Source organism: Phyllobates terribilis, unplaced genomic scaffold (assembly GCF_046119375.1).
Source record: "Phyllobates terribilis strain yellow unplaced genomic scaffold, ASM4611937v1 Scaffold_9__5_contigs__length_417890890, whole genome shotgun sequence".
Lineage (NCBI taxonomy): Eukaryota > Metazoa > Chordata > Amphibia > Anura > Dendrobatidae > Phyllobates > Phyllobates terribilis.
The window spans coordinates 383409651-383432596 of NW_027362769.1; the positions used below are offsets into that span (position 1 = coordinate 383409651).

At 47.7% G+C, this 22946-nt stretch overlaps 1 protein-coding gene across 11 annotated transcripts in view; it reads right to left on the reverse strand.

Annotated features, from left to right (window-relative positions):
- LOC141162427 (uncharacterized) overlaps positions 1–22946 on the reverse strand; it is a 109983-nt gene that overhangs the window by 72572 nt on the left and 14465 nt on the right. For 10 of the 11 annotated variants that reach the window (XM_073648544.1, XM_073648549.1, XM_073648548.1 and 7 more), the window contains 5 exons: positions 22268–22297; positions 22058–22150; positions 21889–21978; positions 21523–21615; positions 14747–14899 (listed from right to left, as the gene is read on the reverse strand). In XM_073648544.1, coding sequence (XP_073504645.1) covers positions 14826–14899; positions 21523–21615; positions 21889–21978; positions 22058–22150; positions 22268–22297 — 380 coding nt within the window. In that variant the 3' untranslated portion in view covers positions 14747–14825. Of the gene's footprint in view, positions 1–14746; positions 14900–21522; positions 21616–21888; positions 21979–22057; positions 22151–22267; positions 22298–22946 lie in introns of those variants that run through there. The other variant, XM_073648542.1, reaches the window with a different exon arrangement.

Genomic DNA, 22946 nt, shown 5'->3' on the forward strand with positions numbered 1-22946 from the left:
TGGCAGGTCTGCGTCCAAGAACATGTGTGACTGCTGTACCCCCAGTCACAGAGGATGAAGAGGCCGCGGATGCACAAGATGGGGCAGACGGTGGTTGGCCCGTCCCGCTAGGCCGCATTATAGCACAGTGAGCTTCCCACTGCAACTTATGCTTCATATCCATGTGACGGTTCATGCATGAAGTACTCAAACTATGGGTTTTTTGACCTCTACTGCTTTTGGTGACAAATGTTACAGATAACATGAGTTGGGTTATCCTTATCGATCTGAAAAAATGCCCAAGCTATGAAAGTGTGACGCTCGCAGCCCTGCCCTGGGAAGATGGGGGGGTACTCAGAGCCGGGTCAGATGTTGAGGGGATGCAGCCATGGCCTGGACTCGTCCCATGCCCAGGGCCGTCACATTAAAAAGGATGTAAGGGCTTTCAGGGTTGAGTGGTATTTATCGACTACGCCACCTGTGGTGTCTGGTGATGGCCACCAGCGCTGCTAGCAGTCCTCTGAGGCTGGATGTAGTGGCAGCCGGCGATGTTATAACTCCCCACAGGCGGAGCAGGGCCTCAGGGCAGATGTGACAGGAGGATGGGTAAAGTAATCCCAGGTCACTCAGGTGCTGTGTGGTGCAGTGCAGAAATGAAGGAACCAGAGGCCGTAGGGATAGTCTTCCAGGTCTTTTACTCACAGTTCTTTTAAGCAGCGGCAAGGCTTCTCCCTGCCCCTCACGGATCACTGCGGCCACCAGGGATGAGGGCTCAGCGCACCCAAGGTATTCAGTTACTTCAATCAGGACCCTCCGAGTGTTCCTAACAGCCCCCTTTGAACCTCTCCTGTCCGTGTGCATGGAAAGGCTGGGTCTCCCTCTTGACTACGCAAATATATAGGGTAAGGCGGCAATTCCGTTCCGCCCGTCACCCGACGGGATCCACTGTAGCCTAACGGGCTTCTCTGACAGAGACGTGAAGTGGCAAAGTCAGATGTCGGGGGCCGGTACCCCTCTTGCAGCAGGAGTCCCTCTGGCAGGTCCAGAATGGAGAGTGTAGCGTCGGCGTCCCTGTCCTCTGCTAGGCAGGGACGCTGTTCCCCTCACCTCTCTGCTCCGAGCCCGGCGTCCTCCTCCCGCTCTGCTGGCAGCGCGCGCTCCTTCCCGGCCACTGTGCTTAGGGCGCGCGCGCGCTCCCTCCCTCTTAAAGGGGCCGCGCGCGCCGTCCTAAGGAGTCCCCGGCCAATGGCCGGAGGACTTCCCCATATATAAGGCACCTCCTTCAAAATGGAGGTGCCCGAGCAATGTTGTTGCACTGTTTACTACTCTGCTTCAGCCCTCAGGTCCTGTTGCCAGTTACCTGTCAGTTACCTGCCTGATTCCTGCCAGAGTCCTGCCAGTTTGCTGTCTGCTTCCTGCCTGATATTCCTGCTACCTGCTTGCTAGCCTGAGGTCCGACGGTCTGCCTTCCTACTCCTGTCAGTCTGTCTATGGACCAGCTTGGCCGCTCACCTGGGAGCGCACATCTGCTACCTGCCTGCTAGCCTACCTGGAGGCTCCGCCGTCACGTGCTGTGACCACCTGCTATTCCAGAGACTCTTGCCCGCTCACCTAGGAGCGTTCCTCCGCTACCTGCCTGTTTGCCTACCTGGAGGATCCGCCGTCACATGCTGTGACCACCCGTTTATCCAGAGACTCTCGCTTGCTCACCTGGGAGCACACATCTTCCATCTGCCTGCTAGCCTACCTGGAGGTTCAGCCATCACAGGTCGTACCTACCCTTTACCCAGAGACTGCCCCGGTCACTTGCCGTGACCTCCAGCCCGTTCATCCAGAGACTGCCCCGGTCACTTGCCGTGACCTCCAGCCCGTTCATCCAGAGACTGCCCCGGTCACTTGCCGTGACCTCCTGCCCGTTCACCCAGAGACTGTCCCGGTCACCTGCTGTGACTGCCTGCCCGTCTTCCCTGGTCGCCACCCGCTCCCTTACAAGGACCGCCCCCTTGTATAGTAGCTCAGAGGTTCCGCCTCCCAGACCCGTTACAGTTTGCTCGGGCCATGGAACCCGGTGGCACCCAAGCTCCCTCGCTCTCGGACCTCTGTCATGAACTGTCCCGTCAGAGGTCCCAACAGGAGTCCATCCTGGATCACCTGCGGAATGTCAATTCTCGCCTGGACACTCTGACTGCTCCACCAGCAACCACCGCCAGTGCCATGACTCCCAACCCGGCAGCTCCGCTGCCCACCAATACCATGGTATCCTACCCCGGATCCCGGCTTTCTGCACCTCCTCGCTTCGGAGGCGACTCCGCTCAGGCTCGGGCTTCATAAATCAGTGCACCCTGCACTTTGAACTCCTGTCCCACCAGTTTAACTCCGACCGGGCCAAAATTGCCTTCATCATGTCCCATCTCACCGGGGAGGCCCTGGCCTGGCTAAATCCTCTATGGGAGAGAGGAGACCCCCTGGTGTCCGACTTGCCTGCCTTTCTCACGGCTTTCCGGAAAGTCTTCGACGAACCCGGACGGAAGACCTCATCTGCATCATCTCTGCTACGTCTCCACCAGGGAAATCTCACCGTGGGCCAATATGCCATACGGTTCCGTACCCTTGCCTCGGAGCTGGCTTGGGATAACGACGCTCTGGTATCTGTCTTCTGGGAGGGTCTGTCCGGCCGTATTAAAGATGAACTCGCCGGTCGGGACATTCCTACCACTCTCGATGACTTAATAACTCTTGCCACCCGGATTGACCTACGGTTCCAGGAGCGTGCCAAAGAGGTCACCCGTGAGAGGAGGTTTCCACGTCTAGCTCCTACTTTTCAGAAACCCGTCACTCCCTCCGTTTCTTCCCAGGTACACTCTCCTGAGCCTATGCAGGTCGACCAGACCAAGATGGTCAAAACCCGTCAGGACTTACGCCGTGCCGAAGGGAGCTGCTTCTACTGTGGCAGTAAGGAGCACCGGATCCGTACCTGCCCGGAGAGGTCGGGAAACGCCTGTGTCTAGGTTCGCTCAGAGAGGTCGACCTAGACAAGAATAAATCCTCTCCATCTCTGCTACTGTCAGTCTCTATTATCTGCGGAGAGAATCGTTATTTTGAACTAGCCCAACTTGACTCTGGAGCGGCCGGGAATCTTATTTCACAGTCCCTGGTAGAAAAATACCGCATTCCCACCAAACCTCTGGCTGTACCATTATCTGTCGCTGCTGTGGATGGGGGCCTCTTACCATGTCCCATCCAACTCATCACCGAATCCATAACTCTGCAGGTGGGAATGCTGCATTCTGAGAGCATCTCTTTTCATGTTCTGCCTGGACTCTCTCACGCCCTCTTACTAGGTCTACCTTGGCTCCAGAGACATGCACCCGTGCTTGACTGGCAGACCGGAGAAGTCCTTCGCTGGGGACAGGACTGTCATAAGACTTGTTTGGTTCCTGTTCATCCCGTCCGTCCTTCTCCTACCCCAACTAATCTACCTGGACTTCCGATTCCCTATTGGTCATTTGCTGATGTCTTTAATAAAAAGGAGGCAGAGACATTACCCCCTCATAGACCATACGACTGTCCTATCGACCTGTTACCCGGTACTACTCCTCCCCGTGGGCGTATTTACCCATTGTCCGCTGCTGAGACCCGGTCGATGTCCGAATATATTGAGGAGAATTTGGCCAGGGGATTCATCCGGAAATCTACCTCCCCGGCGGGAGCAGGCTTCTTCTTCGTAAAAAAGAAGGACGGCTCTCTCCGTCCCTGTATAGACTATAGAGGCCTTAACCAGATCACGGTGAAGAATAAGTACCCCCTTCCGCTCATTCCAGAATTATTTGATCGCCTGAGGGGGGCTAGAGTCTTCACCAAACTGGACCTCCGTGGGGCGTACAACCTGGTCCGTATCCGTCAAGGGGATGAATGGAAGACTGCATTCAACACCCGGGACGGCCACTATGAATATCTGGTAATGCCCTTTGGTCTCTGTAACGCTCCTGCCGTCTTTCAAGAGTTGGTCAATGACATCTTCCGGGACCTTCTCTACTCCTGTGTTGTGGTGTACCTGGACGACATCTTGGTCTTCTCTCCGGATCTCCAGACTCACCGGAGGGACGTTCGTCAGGTCCTGCTCAGGCTCAGGCAGAATCACCTCTTCGCTAAATATGAGAAGTGCCTCTTTGAGCAGACCTCGCTTCCGTTTTTGGGCTACATTATTTCTCAGACCGGCCTACGAATGGATCCAGAGAAACTGTCTGCCATCGAGAAATGGCCCCGACCGGAGGGGTTGAAGGCCATTCAGCGGTTCCTGGGCTTCGCCAACTACTACCGCCTCTTCATACCACACTTCTCTTCCCGGACTGCCCCAATTTCCGCGCTCACCCGTAAGGGTACTAATCCCAAGGAGTGGCCGTCCGAAGCAGAGGAGGCCTTTCTTTCCTTAAAACAGGCCTTCTCTTCCGCCCCGGTGCTGCATCGTCCGGACGGCAACAAGCAGTTCTTCCTGGAGGTTGACGCCTCCTCCTCTGGAGCCGGAGCTGTACTTACTCAAAAATCATCTTCCGGGAGGATGGTAACTTGCGGCTTCTTCTCCAAACTCTTCTCCTCTTCTGAGCGCAATTATTCCATAGGAGACCGAGAGTTATTGGCCATCAAGCTGGCATTGGAGGAGTGGCGTTACCTACTCGAGGGGGCTCTTCATCCGGTAATAATTTACACTGACCACAAGAACTTGGCTTATCTCCAGCATGCCCAGAGACTTAACCCGCGCCAAGCCCGGTGGTCCTTGTTTTTTGCTCGCTTTGATTTTGTTCTACATTTTCGCCCGGCTGACAAGAGCATCAAAGCGGACGCCTTGTCCCGATCCTTTCTGGTATCTGACCTCGAGGAAGAACCTAAACATATCATCGATCCCGCCAGAGTAATGCAGGTGGCTCCCGTGAGTCTAAATCGTCTCCCTCCCGGTAAGACGTTCGTATCGGTACCTGATCGAGAGAAGATCCTACACTGGGGTCATTCGTCTAAACTAGCTGGCCACGCCGGTCAGAAAAAGACCCTCCAGCTTATTACCCGGCACTACTGGTGGCCTAACCTGCACAAGGATGTAATAGACTTTGTTTCTGCCTGTGTGTCCTGCGCCCGCAACAAAGTTCCGAGACACCTGCCAGCCGGTCGCCTCCTTCCTCTGCCAGTACCTGCTGCCCCCTGGCAGCATATAGCGATGGACTTCATAACTGATCTTCCCGTCTCTGCCGGTTGTACGGTCATTTGGGTGGTCGCTGACCGCTTTTCCAAGATGGCTCACTTCATTCCCCTGCCAGGCCTCCCGTCTGCACCCGAGCTGGCTAAAGACTTTATCCGCCACATCTTCCGTCTTCATGGCCTGCCCCGTCACATCGTGTCGGATCGTGGGGTACAGTTCACTTCTCGTTTCTGGAGAGCCACTTGTAAATTGCTAGACGTCACCCTGGACTTCTCCTCCGCTTACCACCCACAGTCTAATGGTCAAGTGGAGCGGATCAATCAGATCCTGACCAGTTACCTCTGGCACTTCGTTAATGCCCACCATTCTGACTGGGTGGATCTCCTGCCATGGGCCGAATTCTCGTACAACAATCACGAGAGCGAATCTTCCTCCAAATCCCCGTTTTTTGTAGTCTTCGGTCAGCATCCTCGGATCCCGTTTCCCGTCTCCACCTCGGTGGACAATCCAGCTGCGGAATCTCTTGTTAACAAATTTTCCTCCATATAGGAGAGTACCCGGTCCGCACTCCTTCTGTCATCCGAGCGTATGAAAAGACATGCTGACAAAAAACGTCTGGATCCTCCTCAATTCCGTCCTGGGGATAAAGTCTGGCTCTCGTCCAAGTATGTCCAGCTCAAGATTCCTTCCTATAAGTTAGGGCCTCGGTTCATCGGTCCTCTGGAGGTCATCAGTCAGATCAACCCAGTGGCCTATAAATTGAAACTCCCGGCCAACTTGCGGATCCCTAACTCCTTCCATGTATCTCTCCTCAAACCTGTGGTACTTAACTCTTTTTCCAAGTCTACAGGCACGCCTCCTGCTCCGGTTTCCGCTGAAAACGAATTTGAGGTAGAGAACATTCTGGCCACCAAAAGGGTAAGAGGGAAGACCTTTTTTCTAGTAGATTGGAAGGGGTTTGGTCCTGAAGAGAGAACGTGGGAGCCCCGGGAGAACATCCATGCCCCTCTCATCCTTGCTAAATTTCTGTCTGGCCTAAAAAAGGGGGGGCCTAAAGGGGGGGGTACTGTAGCGTCGGCGTCCCTGCCCTCTGCTAGGCAGGGACGCTGTTCCCCTCACCTCTCTGCTCCGAGCCCGGCGTCCTCCTCCCGCTCTGCTGGCAGCGCGCGCTCCTTCCCGGCCACTGTGCTTAGGGCGCGCGCGCGCGCGCTCCCTCCCTCTTAAAGGGGCCGCGCGCGCCGTCCTAAGGAGTCCCCGGCCAATGGCCGGAGGACTTCACCATATATAAGGCACCTCCTCCAAAATGGAGGTGCCCGAGCAATGTTGTTGCACTGTTCACTACTCTGCTTCAGCCCTCAGGTCCCGTTGCCAGTTACCTGTCAGTTACCTGCCTGATTCCTGCCAGAGTCCTGCCAGTTTGCTGTCTGTTTCCTGCCTGATATTCCTGCTACCTGCTTGCTAGCCTGAGGTCCGACGGTCTGCCTTCCTACTCCTGTCAGTCTGTCTATGGACCAGCTTGGCCGCTCTCCTGGGAGCGCACATCTGCTACCTGCCTGCTAGCCTACCTGGAGGCTCCGCCGTCACGTGCTGTGACCACCTGCTATTCCAGAGACTCTTGCCCGCTCACCTGGGAGCGCTCCTCCGCTACCTGCCTGTTTGCCTACCTGGAGGATCCGCCGTCACATGCTGTGACCACCCGTTCATCCAGAGACTCTCGCTTGCTCACCTGGGAGCACACATCTTCCATCTGCCTGCTAGCCTACCTGGAGGTTCAGCCATCACAGGTTGTACCTACCCTTTACCCAGAGACTGCCCCGGTCACTTGCCGTGACCTCCAGCCCGTTCATCCAGAGACTGCCCCGGTCACTTGCCGTGACCTCCAGCCCGTTCATCCAGAGACTGCCCCGGTCACTTGCCGTGACCTCCTGCCCTTTCACCCAGAGACTGTCCCGGTCACCTGCTGTGACTGCCTGCCCGTCTTCCCTGGTCGCCACACGCTCCCTTACAAGGACCGCCCCCTTGTATAGTAGCTCAGAGGTTCCGCCTCCCAGACCCGTTACAGAGAGTACAGGTGGCGTACGCCGCTCCGTCCGTGCTCCCTGGGATCTTTTTGCTTGTGGAGCTGTCACTATAGCTCCCGACCTTCTTAAGCAAGGGAACTTGACCGGGGTAGAGACTCTGTTAACTCTTTCCCGCTCCTCGTGTCAAGGTCAGAGCAGGAGGACCGTGCATCTTCAGTGCACTGCAGGCTCCTACACAAGGCCACTGCCAGCTGTGAAGACCACAATCAAAGAACTAAGAATCAAGATGGCTTGCTATTATATATCAAATTATGTGTGTAAACTAAAACTGTGCTCTACCCTTCCACCCACTACATGGTTCCCCTAACTTTTGGTTCCCCCACTCGTGATCCTGCTGAGGCAGCACTATGGTGCATACTTGCCTCCCATAGGTCAGGAGTGTATAGTGTTGAATGTAGATTCAGGGTCCTGACCAGTGCACCTTCCTTACCTGGGTGAGGAGACACTACACCTGCTGACAGGCTGCAGTATCCCCCCTTGTGGCGACCGAACCCTCAGGGATGCCACACATGGCTTAGAGCCCATGCGACCTGAAGAGCCACCACGACTTGTGGTGAGAGGCAGAGTTGTGTTTGAGGATGCAGTTGTTGACGTGCTTCCAGTACTACGTCTCTGTCCAGGAAGGCACAACCTGACCTCGTCGTCACTAGCATTCTCCTCCATCTCCTCTGCTGACCTCATCTCTTGGCTGACTGTGGGTTGACAGTAAGTGGGATCTCCAACCTCATCATCATCACCCTGTGCGTTATCACACCCGTCGTCCTCAGAGCCAACCTGTTCCTGCCTTGACAAAAAACTGAAGTTGCCGGTCCAGTCAGGTATTTGAGTCTCATCATCGTCTTCCTCATTGTCTCCACCAACAGGAGTTACAGTTTGGGAACGAGGGTCTACATTATGGTCAGAACCTTCTGCGTCTGGTCCTGGATCCGACTAATAAAGATTCTGGGCATCAGTGCAGATCATTTCCTCGTCTGGATTCACAGAAGCTCTGGAGCCGACCTCTGATTCCCAGGCTATAGTATGAGTAAACAGCTCTGCAGACTCAACCATCTGTTCTACCCCATACTCAGACGGGCAGCTGGAGACTTGGGAGCTGTGAGGAAGCAAGTGCGATTGGGGTGACACCGCTGAGGACTGGATTATTTGTGATGTTGAAGTTGAGGTGGAAGAGAGCCCACTTGAAGGAGCACTTGATATCCGTTGAAGCACCTGCTGTTTTTGTGCCTCATCTGGAATTTGTAGCGATGGGTGTGTCCGTAAGAAAGGGGTCATATCACATTGTCCACAAAAAGAAGTAGACATCTTAGTTTGGCTGGAAGATGGTCTTTCTTCTGCAGATGTTACTGTTGCTTTACCACCTACCCCATGGACACAACCTTTTTTTCCCTTTCCAACACGCCTATTCCCCTTTCCACCAGCAGCAGGCCTTTTGCCACTCATTTTGGTGGTTAACTAATTGGCCACTCTATAGTTGTTTGCACAAAAAACGATAGATGGAAACCGAGCAGAGCTGAGTGGCCAAACTGTGGTACTAGCCCAAAAGGATTGTCTGGGTTAGATGCAGTAAACAATTTTATTGGATACACAGGCGGTGTAGCTTGCTTCACTGGTTGGCTACTCCGCTGACTATGAGACACTGATACTATGCCCAAAAGGATTTACTGGGTTAGATGCAGTAAAAAATTGTTATTAGATACACAGGCGGTGTAGCTTGGTTCAGATGGGCTACTCCAATGACTAACAGACACTGCTACAGGCCCAAAAAGGATTTACTGGGCTAGATGCAGTTAAAAATTGGTATTAGATACACAGGCGGTGTAGCTTGGTTCAGATGGGCTACTCCGCTGACTATGAGACACTGATACTATGCCCAAAAGGATTTACTGGGTTAGATGCAGTAAAAAATTGTTATTAGATACACAGGCGGTGTAGCTTGGTTCAGATGGGCTACTCCAATGACTAACAGACACTGCTACAGGCCCAAAAGGATTTACTGGGCTAGATGCAGTTAAAAATTGGTATTAGATACACAGGTGGTGTAGCTTGGTTCAGATGGGTACTCCAATGACTAACAGACGCTGCTACAGGTCCAAAAGGATTGACTGGGCTACATTTCGCCAAATGCTGTGAAAAACACTTGCACAGCACTGGCACAGACCTGCCTGGCAAAAAGTGCTATGAACTGCTGTAACCTAGCCCTCAAAAGGGCTGCAATTAGAACTAGTCCCTACTCCCTAAACCTATCTCTCTATGTAACTGGAAATTCGCTCGCAATTCACACAGTTATACTGTATAGCGCCCACAGCAGCAGCGGTGCCGTCTAACACTCAGCTGCAGCAGTGAGAAAATGGTGGCGATGGGGAAAATGGCTTGGTCTTATAGGGCAAGGACATGACATATACAACCAATGACACATGCCCATGCTTGTGTGAAAAAAAACACTTTGCTGCGTGTGTGCGCTGCTGATAGGCTGACAGATTGCACCTCCCCACTGCAAATGCGGGAAAGAAAAAAAAAATGGAGATCGGCATTATTTCTGCAGAGATCCATCCCCTGCCCCTACCCCCGTCCCGCTGTACACTCAAACTGCGTATTAACATTGATTATCAGCATTACTGTGAAAAAATCCAGTTATGCTTTTGGTGCACGAACAGTTATCGAACATAACCTCGAACAGCCGAATTTTTTGCAAATCGTTCGTGTTCGTCGAATGGCTCGAACACCGCCCAAAACAGCTCGAATTTGAGATTGGCGAACAGTTCGAGTCGAACACTGCTCATCTATAATCAAGAGGTCACAAAGGAATGTGCACCATAAAGGTATGGCTGATAAACACTGATGTACTCACTAGATATTTCAAGCAAAAGACTCTTTAGGCAAATGCCGGCAATGTTTTTCTAGAAGTCTTTTATGCCATTTTTCGATTTCCGGTAATGTTTTTCTTTTAGCCATTTTTCGATTTTTTTCATGGCCTTCTTTTTTTTTTATTTCTTCTTTTACAATTTCTTGAGCGAGTGAGCTTGGCAGCGGTGGTTGATTGCAACTCTGCAATCAAAACTCATGGTTTTTGGAAAAATTTCTGTTCCAAAAACTCATCATAAAGAACTCAGTGTGAACACACCCTTACACTCTCAATGCTCTATCAAAAACAAAATAGATGAATGGCTGCCAATCGGGGTTTCATAATGTCTCAAAATCATATCCTGTTTAGCACATTTATCGAAAAAAGTACCCTGTGTTTTCTTTACCGAGAAAGATGAAGTTGTGTCACTTGTGTCCACATCGGTGATTGTGCAGCGAGCACTGATGAAAGTGATGTGGTGCAGAAGTTATAGATGGAGGAATAACAGTCGACAGTTGCTGGGGTGGAAGTGCAACCTGAGCAATTTTCACCACAAATTTCACAAAGTTGTGATAACTTTCGGCTGAAACTGTTTGGGTAACTGTAGGATAAAGTTTCTTTATTAACTACATTAAAAAATGACTTGGTAAGAAAGACAAGCCGGCGCGTTCTGAGCACCGACACTCACTTTTAGACACATACAAGTTAAAAAATGTACTTGTCCTTGAGTTTTACCAAAAATTCAGCTTCTACTAAATTCATTTTTTTTGCAATTCGTTGTATGTAGATTCTGCAAAATAGCAGATAGCTGGCCGCCATTTTGCTCAATTGTAGAGGGCTGGGAAAAGTGTCCCGCTGTCCGGTCCTCAGCACTGTATGAACTTTCTTGTTTTTGATGTCCCCCGCTGCTCGACATCTTCTTCAACCTTCTTCACCAGAGCTTTCTTTGCCGAGTTCGACCTCTTTCATCACAGTGCACGTCGTGACGTCAGGATGTTACAACAGGATATTTATCCGGGAAATTTGATTCCCATGAAATGTATTTGATGCAAATAAAATGTCTTATCGTGCACCGATGTCGCTCCAGATAAATGTAGAGTGAAAAGAATTAATAATTAATCTTCACCTGTCCCCGATCCTCATCATGGTGATGCACTCCCCACTTGGTCATTCCGGTCTGGTCTTCATTCACAAGCCGCCAGTTTTCTTCACATCACGGGTGGGGATTGTTTAGAGGGGAGTATTATTTTTTTCTGTCTGTTGCCACTTTCCCATCCCAATCGAGCCCAGCGAGTTGAGTCACAAAAAAATATCAGATTTTGGTGAATCCAAAGTTTTTATTTAATTCTAGACGAATTGTTGAGGCAATTTCTTCACCTCTATCTTGCAAATGTTGATAATTTATCAGATAAGCTTTTTTTCCTGAAATGTTAGGGGGCCACCATAACTACTTAAATCTGGCATCTTACCGTAGCTCTATCTCTATAATTTTCAGTTGACTCTGAGCTGGGGGGGGGGGGGACATTAGCTGCTATAATGCCTTTCCATATACAGATCGGCGCACGGACATGAGAGATTCCTGCTCTTTATTCCTTAGTTAGCACGCAGAAGAAGAAGCAGCAGTATGGAGAGCATTATACAGCAGTACTGAGCAGTGTAGAGGTGAATCCTGCTCTGCGGTGAGGTAAAAGACTTGTTAAAAAGCTCAACACGATTTTCTATGTTTCCCTCTGCCTGATTTCTCACTCCTTCTTCTTCCTTCATTACAGGAACCAAAATGCCATTCTTACACCTTACATAAGATGTGGGAAATGACAAGGTAACAATTTTTGGCATCCGTGGTACCCTGACCAATCTAGGATAGATGAATGTGCCGTATAAATATCACTTTATTGACCCACTCCCCGTTTCGGATGCTGTGTCGTACAGCCGACATCTGCTTGTAACAGTCAGCACTGATCACTGTGGTTTAACCCTTTTAGATGCCATTGTTAATCACTGACAGCAGCAGCTAAATCATGCACACTGACTCCCATCAACATCCCCAAAGTCCCCGATGCCTTTGGGTTGTCATGATAATGATAGTCGGAGCCCTGATGAAGGTCCCCATGGCTGCCATATTTCTCCTCCTGTGAATGAGTCTGTCGCTGTACCCCATAGGAGAACTTCCTTTTTATCTATATAATGTAAGTGACGCGCCCCCAGAGCCGTGGGGTACTCGGCAGCTGGGCCTCTGGTTGCCGGGGGATATCACGGTGGCTGGCCCGGTCCGTGACCCAGGGCGTTCAGTGCAAAAGGGGGATTTATTTATAGAAAGTTCGTGACGCCACCTGTGGTGTCTGGTGAGGATCACCAGCGCTGCAACAGTCCTCTGAGGCAGATGTTAGGGCAGATTTTGATGGGACGGCTCCCCACAGGTGGAGAAGGCCTCAGGGCAGTGTAAGATGGAGTGGTGGTTGCGCTGGGCGTTGTAGTGCAGGGGGAACAATGGTGCCGCTGGAAGAATGGACGGAGGCAATGCAGTGCATTCATCCAAAATTTTACTCACAGTTCTTTAGACACTTCACAGGTGCACGGTGCAGGTAAAGGCCTCCCACGATGCGCTGCATTCACCGGGCAGGGGTTCAATCCTTCCTCAGGCAACTTGGGAATAGCTGGCAGAACCTCACTTTCTCGTGTTCCTATTTTGACCGTTTTTACTCTGGTCCTTCTCCCTCCTGCTCTGCGCTGCCCACTCTTAATCCCGCTCGGGTGCTCTGGAGTCCTTCCTGTACGTCGGATCCGGGACCTACTTGACCCTCTGGGGATTAGAAAGCCGCAGTGATCCCTCTGTCTTCTGAGAGATGCGGGGCGTACGGGTGCCGTCCTGCACGCGCCGTACCCCCTGGGATCCTTTCTGTAGAACGAAGCCTACTCCCTGCTCCCCTCTGGGGCCTTCTGACCTGGCCCTAACTGCGGAGCAGATCTCCTAACGAACTCTGCTCCCGGACTGTTCTTCTGAACAGTCCCGAGCTGTTCTTCTGAACAGATCCCTAGAACTGACACAACTACTCCACTACTCAACTGAACTGCCACCCTAAGATGGCTTCCCTATTTATACTCCTATGAAAAGTGCTTCCTCTATCTACTTCCTCCACCCACACCCACTACTGGTTCCCCCTACCTCTGTGGCGACTGAACCCTCAGGGGCGCCACATAAGCAAACAAATGATCAATGTTCAGAACCCCCTAAGGAACTAAAAAAATAGAATTAAAAAAAATTACAATTTTTGTATTTTTTCAGATGTTTTAAATTCTCCCCTTTTCCCACTTTTAAAAATAAAGATAACATTTGACATCACTGCATCCAAATATACTGTATATAAAAAATCTAGGCTATCAAAATATATAAAAGATTAATCCATATGGTAAAATTCATAAAGAGGAAAAAAACAAACACCAGAATTGCATTTTTCCGGGCGCCATGCCTCCCAAAAAAAAATCAATAAAAAGTGATCCAAACGTCATACGTAGCCCAAAGTGGTGTCAATAAAAATGTCTGTTCATCTCGCAAAAAAACAAGCCATGACACTGCTCCATCAACAGAAAAATAAGAATATTACAGGTCTCAGAAAATGGCAACAGAAACCAATTTATTTTTTTATTTTTTTCACTAATTCCTTACATTTTTTTCACCACTTAACAAAATTGCATCTTTTTTTTATATCACTGTAGTTGCATCGATCTGTACAATTAACTTATCAGGTCATTTTTACTGCACAATAAACGCCGTAAAAACAAAACCCAAAATACAATGGCAGAATTGCGTTTTTCACCATTCTTCGTTGAATTTTTCCCAATTTTTCAGTACATTACATGATAAAATGAAGGGTGCAATTGAAAACTACAACTCGTCCCTGGGACTGCAAAATAAAAGAAGTTATAGCTTTTGGTTGAAGTGGAAGAAAAAAAGTGGAAGAGCAAAAAACGGAAATTGGCCACAGCGGGACTTTTGACTCATGGAACATATTTTTGGTTATTTTATTTCTTGCTTGCAGAAGGGTTTTCTTAAATTGCACAATTTCTCCTTTTTTTTAAGGAATTGAGAAAAAATTCTGCCTGCGATGCTCCTTATTCCAAATATGTTTTTCTAAACTGTCACATTTATTGCAGTGGCACTTACAGTCCTTACAGAAAGGCAACAAGTGCAATGTTCCTATAGTCTTAACTGCATACCCAAAATTCATTGTATAGACCTAGGCGGCGGTGGGTAAAGACCATCCAGTCCTGACCCGCCTCCGCCTATGAGTTCCGGAGAGACAGTGTCTACAGTTACTGAAAATCACCTTGACAGCAGGTTCTGAACAAGCAGGGGGTGACTCTACCCCATGTACAAGGAGGTGACTCTTCTTCTCATATTCATTTGCAATTTTGTAAAAAACAAACGTCAGTAAGATAAGGTAAAAAGGAGGTGACTGCCATTTCGGGGGTCTCAAAGTATAGTGGGCCTCTATTTTGTAAAAGGGTGGTTTTTAGGCACAACCTCTAGTTGAAGGCACTGTTTGCAACATTTATGAAAAATAGGAATTTTTAAGTCCGCCCACAATTAGACAGCCCCGCCCATTAATGCGTGTTTTATATCAACTCTGCTCCTTTAAAAATGAAACCATTACCAATTTTTCAAAAATTGCTTTTAATAACAATGCGATTATGAACTTTAGAAATGAGAATGAGAAACCACATTCTCACACAATTAGGTATCAATCTCATTGACGTTATGCGCAGATACAGGACCGGTCTCCTGGATAGGAAAACTTAGCAATTCATCTGTAAATTAAAACAGAAAAAAAATAAAAAGTTGTAAAAAATATGTCAAATACATTTTAATAAGAAATAAAATATTTCAATGTTTTGTCTTTTTTTTTTTTTTTACATTTTCTTTTCTTTTTTGGAAATGTCTATTTCAGTGGAATGTTATGGAATGTTAGGTGACAATCAATTTTCAGCATTGATGAAAGCCGTGAACAGGCCAATTTGTTTGCAGATACGATTAGAGATTAGCGAACCTTTCAAGGTTCTGTTCGTTACAGCTCGGCAAACTTCCCGAATTCCATTGGATTCAATGGGAGGCAGAACCAAATGCATACACAACACCTTCAAGCTGCCAAAACAGCTCAAATTAGGGACAGACACCAGGAAAGTGACATCAATTTCACCATAGTAGAAATAGTATAATGGGGCACTAGCAGAATCTCAGCTCAAAAAAAGTACAAGCTGAGATGTGGCCTGCTGTATGTATCACAGTAGTAACAGAAGAAATTAAAGTTTCAAAGGTGTACTCCTGTATGGAGCACAATATAAGCACAACAGAAGTTTATGCTGAAATGTGCCCTGCTGTCTCTGTCTGGACCACACTAATAGCAAAAACGATCTGCTGGAAGCTCGATTTCCCAGCCTCACAGGATCCTATCTATCTAAACTATCTGACTCACAAGCAACTGCCTAGCTAACTTCCTCAATATCTCAGTATCCAGGAGCAGCAGCTAGAGCAGCCTCTCTGCATTGTTACACTGACAAAATGGCATTAAAACAACATGTCCACTCTTTATATGGAGAGGGACATGTGACTTCAGCAGCCAATGGCACAAGCCCTAGTATTTGGACGTTGTGGATGATTCCTGTGCCCTGATTGGCTGCCGAAATCTCCACACATTAAGTTAAGAAAAATAAATAAACAAGTGTGGCGCCCCGAGGGTTCGGTTGCCACAGGGGTATTGCACCTCAACCAGAGGTGTGATATTCCACTCCCAGGTAAGGATGGAGTGTGGACCAGGGCTCAGTTAGCTGCATACACACACTCACCCCATTTCCGGGGGACAGCTCGACGGTGCACCCATTTATGCAGGCACGACTGAATCGGCTCGACGGTGCTCCCATTTATGCAGGCATAACTGACTATGTCCCTGGCTGGAGTGGGGAGGGGGGAGAGAACCCAGTGATGTAGGAGCAGTAGGGGACGGTTTCTGGAGCACAGGAAGGAGCTCATTGGGTGCAAGTCACCTGAGCTCAGACACAGAGAAGCATATAAAAGGTGGGAGCCATCTTAGTTCAGTCAGTCAGAGCAGAGTAGCAGCTCAGACAGAGCTGACAGGGAGCTGTGGCTCAGCCTGAGCTTAGCTCCACGAGGCAGGCCTGGAGAGAAGGCCGGGGCAAGAGAGGAGAAGAAGAGAAGGAGAAGGAAGGAAAGAGGAGAGACAGAGAAGTAGAAAGGCTCCAGAAACAAGAAGGCAGAAGGGACCCTAAGAGAGCAGAACGGACAGCAACCGTTGCAAGCCTGTGTTATATCGGGTGAAGGGTCAGGCCGTGGAAGGGTACCGGATTCCCAAGTTGGTGGAGGTAAATCATCCCTCAGCCAAGAACCGGAGGTCGTGATCATTTATTGGTGCGACCCCTTGCTACACCCGCTAGGAAGGCACCACATAGGGTCAGGGAAACTGGTGCCAAGTTTTACCAGAGAAGGCCCGAGGCAGCCGGACAGAAGCGTGGTCACTGGTGGGGCACAAGAGGCCAGAGAAATGATAGAAGGGGGTTCTGTGCCACACTCCTGAATTGCCTGGGGGTTGAGCCCCTCACCTGGTGGACGCAGCATGGCTTGGGCAGTCATTGCTGACAGAAGTGACTTGGATATCAACTGTGAGTAAAAGGCCTGAACTGCACCATTGGACTCTGTGTGATTTATGCTGCGCCTGCACCATCACCCCCAGCATCCACCTACATTGCCCTGAGGCTACACTCTTCCCGTGGGGAGTTATCCTATCCCTGTGCTGCACACCAACACCAGCCTCAGCGGTCTGCCTTGCAGCGACGGTCTTCCCTGACCACAATCCACGGGTGGCGTAGTCGGACATTCCAAATCTATAAATAGACTGCGCAGCATTTGGTCTGACCACCCTGAGCCACGGGATCGGGTTGCCACTACTACTCCCAGCATCGCACAGAAGCCCAGTTCCGGGTGCCCCAAGGCCCAGGGGGCGAGTCACAAGATTAACAGTCCGCTGCTCCTCTGACCTCTTCCCACCCCCTCCCCACATCAAACACCCCCCCCACCCCACCCCGCTTATCATAACCCACCACTATCCTAGCCAAAGTCCTAAAAAATACAGTAGTGGAAACGTGATCATTGATCACGAATCTGAATGTGCACTGCTTGTGCCGAATCTGAAAAAGCAAGCGTTTTCCAAACATGTTTGCTCATCTCTAGATACGATACTCTGTTGTAACAGTGTTGGTAGTGTGAACAGCTACAGTGAAGAGTTCATTATGATCATAGCAGAAAAAGGGTTAATCAGCAAACAAACGAATAGCCACAGGCAGACAGGAAGTACAAGCAAACTTTTTTTGTAGAGAAGATATATTCTGTTAGAGCAGCATTTGTAGAGTGAACAGCTCAGGCTTTCAGCAGACTCTCTTAAGGAACAGTTTTAGGCTATGATCACATGGGTTGGATTTGACCTCAATGAATTTGAGGGCAGATTCCACTCTGAAATATATAGGAAATTCAACCACTCAATACATGTGAATGGGGTTTCTGCAGTCTCAATCATATTCAGTCCAAAATGTTCCAAAATCTGCGAGGAAATAATGGCAGACTGCCCGACACATATTTACTGGGTCTAATTGTAGTGTGGACACGTGCCAGTGCAAGCTGCAAATTTGCTCTACATTCCTGATGCAGAAATCCAAGTGTGAGCTTGAGTTTCTGCTACTGAAATTACAGATTGGAAAAGAAAAACTCATGTGAGCAGGACAGCAACCAAGCAAAGCCTGCACGATACAACCCATGAACATACTGTACGTAGGTAGGGGACCCGGCTGCTTTAATGGGGGCCCCTCAGGGGATCGGATTCCAGGTAGGTCTTGATCCCTTTTTAACCCCTTTACCCCCGAGGGTGGTTAATGACCGGGCCAATTTTTACAATTCTGACCACTGTCACTTTATGAGGTAATTACTCTGGAACGCTTCAACGGATCCCACTGAGTCTGCGACTGTTTTTTCATGACATATTGAACTTCATGATAGCGTTAAAATTTCATTGATACGTTTTGCGTTTATTTGTGAAAAAATCAGAAATTTGGTGAAAATTTTGAAAATTTTGCAATTTTCAGACTTTGAATTTTCATGCCCTTCAATGCGAGAGATGTGTCACACAAAATAGTTATTAAATAACATTTCCCACATGTCTACTTTACATCAGCACAATTTTGGAACCAAAATATTTTTTCGTTAGGAAGTTACAAGGGTTAAAAGTTGACCAGCGATTTCTAATTTTTCCAACAAAATTGACAAAACCATTTTTTTAGGGAGCACATCACATTTGAAGTGACTTTGAGGGGTCTTTATGACAAAAAATACCCAAAAGTGACGCCATTCTAAAAACTGCACCCCTCAAGGTGCTCAAAACCATATTCAAGAACTTTATTAACCCTTCAGGTGCTTCACAGGAATTTTTGGAATGTGGAATAAAAAAATAAACATTTAACTTTTTTCACAAATATGTTTCTTTAGACACCAATTTTTTATTTTTTCAAGGGTATCAGGAAAAAATGGACTTCAAAATTTGTTGTGCAATTCCTCCTGAACGCGCTGATACCCCATATGTGGGGGAAAACCACTGTTTGGGCGCACGGCAGGGTTTGGAAGGGAAGGAGCGCCATTTGACTTTTTGAATGTAAAATTTGCTTGAATAATTAGCGGACGCCATGTTGCGTTTGGGGAGCCCCTTATGCGCCTAAACAGTGGAAACCCCACACATTTGACACCATTTTGGAAACTAGACCTCTCAGGGAACTTATCTAGCTGTCTGGTGAGCATCTTCAATCCCCAGGTGCTTCAAAGAAATGTATAACACTGAGCCGTAAAAATAAAATTTTCATATTTTTCCAACAAAAATGTTTTTCAGTCTCCAATTTTGCATTTTCATAAGAGTAACAGGAGAAATTGCACTATGCAGTTTGTTGTGCAATTTCTCCTGAGTAAGCAGATACCCCATATGTGGTGGGAAACCACTGTTTGGGCGCACAGCAGGGTTCGGAAGGGAAGGAGCGCCATTTGACTTTTTGAATGTAAAATTTGCTTAAATAATTAGCGGATGTCATGTTGGGTTTGGAGAGCCCCTGATGCGCCTAAACAGTGGGAACCCCCCACAAGTGACCCCATTTTGGAAACTAGACCCCTCAAGGATTTTATCAATGGGTATAGTGAACATTTTGAACCCAGAGGTGTGACACAGAATTTGATAACATTAGGTCATCATATTGAATAAGTTGTCATTAGTCTTGAGCGCAAGTGCTCGCTACTTGAGTTTGCATCGGGTACTTGGGTATGCACCATGTAACACAGATGCTTGAGTCCCCGCCCCGCATGTTTCACGGTTGTTAGACACCCAAAAAAAACATGTGGGGAGCGCTCGTGAATGGCAGGTAATCCCGGTGAGGTTTTTTTTGGCCGCGAAGCATATTGGGCAGAGACTCGAGCATGTCACTCGAGTACCAGCTCAACAATAGTCACCATATCGTCAATTTTTTTCTTTACTTTTGAAAAAATCCCAACCCTAACACAACCCTAACCCCAACCCTAGCACAACCCTAACCCCAACCCTAATACAACCCCAACCCTAGCCCAACCCTAACCCTAAGCCTAGCACAACCCCAGCCCAACCCTAACCATAACCCTAGCACAAACCTAGCCCAACCCTAACCCTAGTCCAACCCTAACACTAGCCCAACCCTAACACTAGCCCAACCCTAACCCTAGCCCAACTCTAACCCTAGCCCAAACCTAACCCTAGCCCAATCCTAACCCTAGCCCAACCCTAACCCTAGCCTAACCCCAACCCTAGCCTAACCCCAACCCTAACCCTAGCCCAAATCTAACCCTAGAACAACCCTAACCCTAGAACAACCCTAACCCTAGCACAACCCTAACCCTAGCCCAACCCTAACCCTAGAGTTTATTTTTTACGCCGTTCCTCGTGCGGTATAAGTGATTACACGATTTTATTCTTCAGGTTGGTGCGATTACAGAGATACCAGATTCATATTGTTTTTTTATGATTGACAGCTGTCACACTAAAAGACGGGTTTTTTTTGCAAAGACTTGTTTTTGCATCGTCATATTTTGAGAGCTATAATTTTTCCATGTTTCGGCCTACAGAGTTTGTTTTTTGCTTTGTTTTTTTCGGGACAAGTTGACGTTTTTATTGGTACCATTTTCGGGCGCGTGACATTTTTTGATCGCTTTCTATTCTGATTTTTGGGAGGCAGAATAAACAAAAAACAACAATTCAGGAATTGTTTTTTTGGACTTTTTTTTATGCTGTTCTGCGTGTAGTAAAATTGATAAGGCAGCTTTATTCTTCGGGTCAGTACGTTTACAGCGGTACTACATTTATATCGGTTTTTTATGTTTTGCCGCTTTTACACAATAAAAACTATTTTATAGGAAAAAAAAATTTGTATCGCTTTATCGCTTTATTCTCATAGCTATAATTTTTTTATTTTTCGTCTGATGGAGCTGTATGGCAGCTTGTTTTTTGTGGGACGAGATGACGATTTCAGCGGTACCATTATTATTTACATTCATCTTTTTGATCGCGTTTTATTGCATTTTTTGTTTGGCGGTATGATGACAAAGAATCGTTTTTGCTTTTTTTTCCCTAAAGGGGTTAACTAGTGGGGACAGTTTTATAGGTCAGGTTGTTCCAGACGCGGTGACACCACATATGTGTACTTTTATTGTTTGTTTTGTTTTTTTTCATAATAATATTTATGGGTACAGTATATTTTTATTGTTTTGGATCATTTTTTTCTTTTTTTTTTAAATATTTAAAAAAAATATATTTTTTTTCATTTTCTGACACTTTTGGAAGTTTTATACTTTGTCCCACTATGGGACTTTCGCTTTTTACATTCCGATCGCCGATCGCCATGCAGCCTGTCAGAGCTGCAGAGGGAAAAGTTACTTTGACCGCGCACTGCGCATGATCAAAGTAACTTCTTGCTGTCTGGTGGTCTGGTGACCCGGTTGTTGGCATGACGACATCTGGGTCACCATGACAACCAACGGGACCCGGCTCAGACATCGCTGGAGGCCGGAGAGGAGATAAGTATCGGCGCTTACATCCCCTTGCTCCCGGGTTAATGTGCTGGCACCGCTCCCAGCACATAGCTTGTGTACGGGCGCGATCACGATATGCAGTAATAGTACTTCCGTGGCCCAATAGGCCCAGGGCACAAGGACATACTATTACCACATACGTCAGAAAGGGGTTAATGAATAGGACAACCTGTTGAGGGTCACATGCAGAGATACCAGCAAATAAGGAAGGTGGGTAGAGTGTACTAGAGTCTTAAAGGAGGCTAAGTTATATCTTTGTTATGGTGGTGCTCACCTGGAAAGTCAATATTAGCCCCCTCTCCAATAAGATTGTATTGATTATTCTTTTTTATAGGCACAAATACAAACTCGTTCTCCTCAATTCCATCTGTGAACATACAAAAACGAGGATTTAAAATTATATCCAGGAATCTCCATGGTTACAGACTACAAATAAATTCTGTGTAGTCAGATCCTGCTGTCACGGTTTGTTTTTTTTCTTCATCCACCTTCTTTACCTTTTTTTATAAAAAAAATGTTTGTAATTATCACCTGTGCAACAAATACCAAAATGGAATATATACCAAGGGGGTAGAAATGTGCTAGTGTCAAGCGGCTCCTGAAAGGAGCCTAATTTTATCATTGCTATGGGCGTACTCACCAGGAAAGTCCATATTAGTTCCTGCTCCAAAGGGATTGATTTTGTTATCCTTCTTCATAAGTACATATACTGAATCGTCTTCTTCAATTTCTATGAATATAAAAAAAACAGGATTAAAAATTATATCCAGGTGTCTCCATGGTTATATCTTTGTTATGGTGGTGCTCACTAGGAAAGTCAATATTTTCCCCTGCTCCAATAGGATTGTATTGATTATTTTTCTTTATAGGCTCAAATACAAATTCGTCCTCCTCAATTCCAGCTGTGAACATACAAACACAAGGATTTAAAATTGTATCCAGGTGTCTCCATGGTTACAGACTACAAATAGAACACTGTGTAGTCAGATCCTGCTGTCATGAGTTTTTTTTCCACTCACCTCCCATCTCCACCTTGTTATATTGAAAATCTACAGACAGGAGAATAGAAAGGAAGAGATTAAGCCACGACTGTTACTTTGGAGACAAATATTTCTGTATAGGAGCTGTAAACACATAACGGTAGAAGACTACAGTCATTGTCAATTTTTTTATTTTTTACTTTGTATTTTAAAAAAAAAGTGCTTTGTTGTCAGGGAATGGGAACACTGCAATCAATGCAGCATACACATTCAGTGACTAGTCCCCTACCGTTTTTTGTTTTAGAGCTCCTATGCAGATGAATGTGTCTCCATAAAGAAGGTTAAAGAGGTTGTCCACTACTTTAACATTGATGGCCTATCCTTAGGAGAGGTCATCAATGTCTGATCGATAGGGGTGCTACACCCGGCGCCCCTGCCAATCAGCTTTTCTTGGTGTCGGGGGCAGCTGGAACTGCTCAGTTGTTGAGCTTCACAGCGCAGCTCCAACAACTCGGAAGTGGCCGTGGCCGAATGCGGCACATCCACCCCCCTATTTAAAACAATAGTGGGTGGATGTCTAGTACCCCGCCATTGCCACTATTTTGTCAACAGAGCTGCGCTGTGCAGCTCCGTAGCTGAGCATTTTCAGCCAACACCGGACACAGCTCATCGGAGGACGGCCGGGTGTCGCAACCCCACCGATCAGATATTGATGACC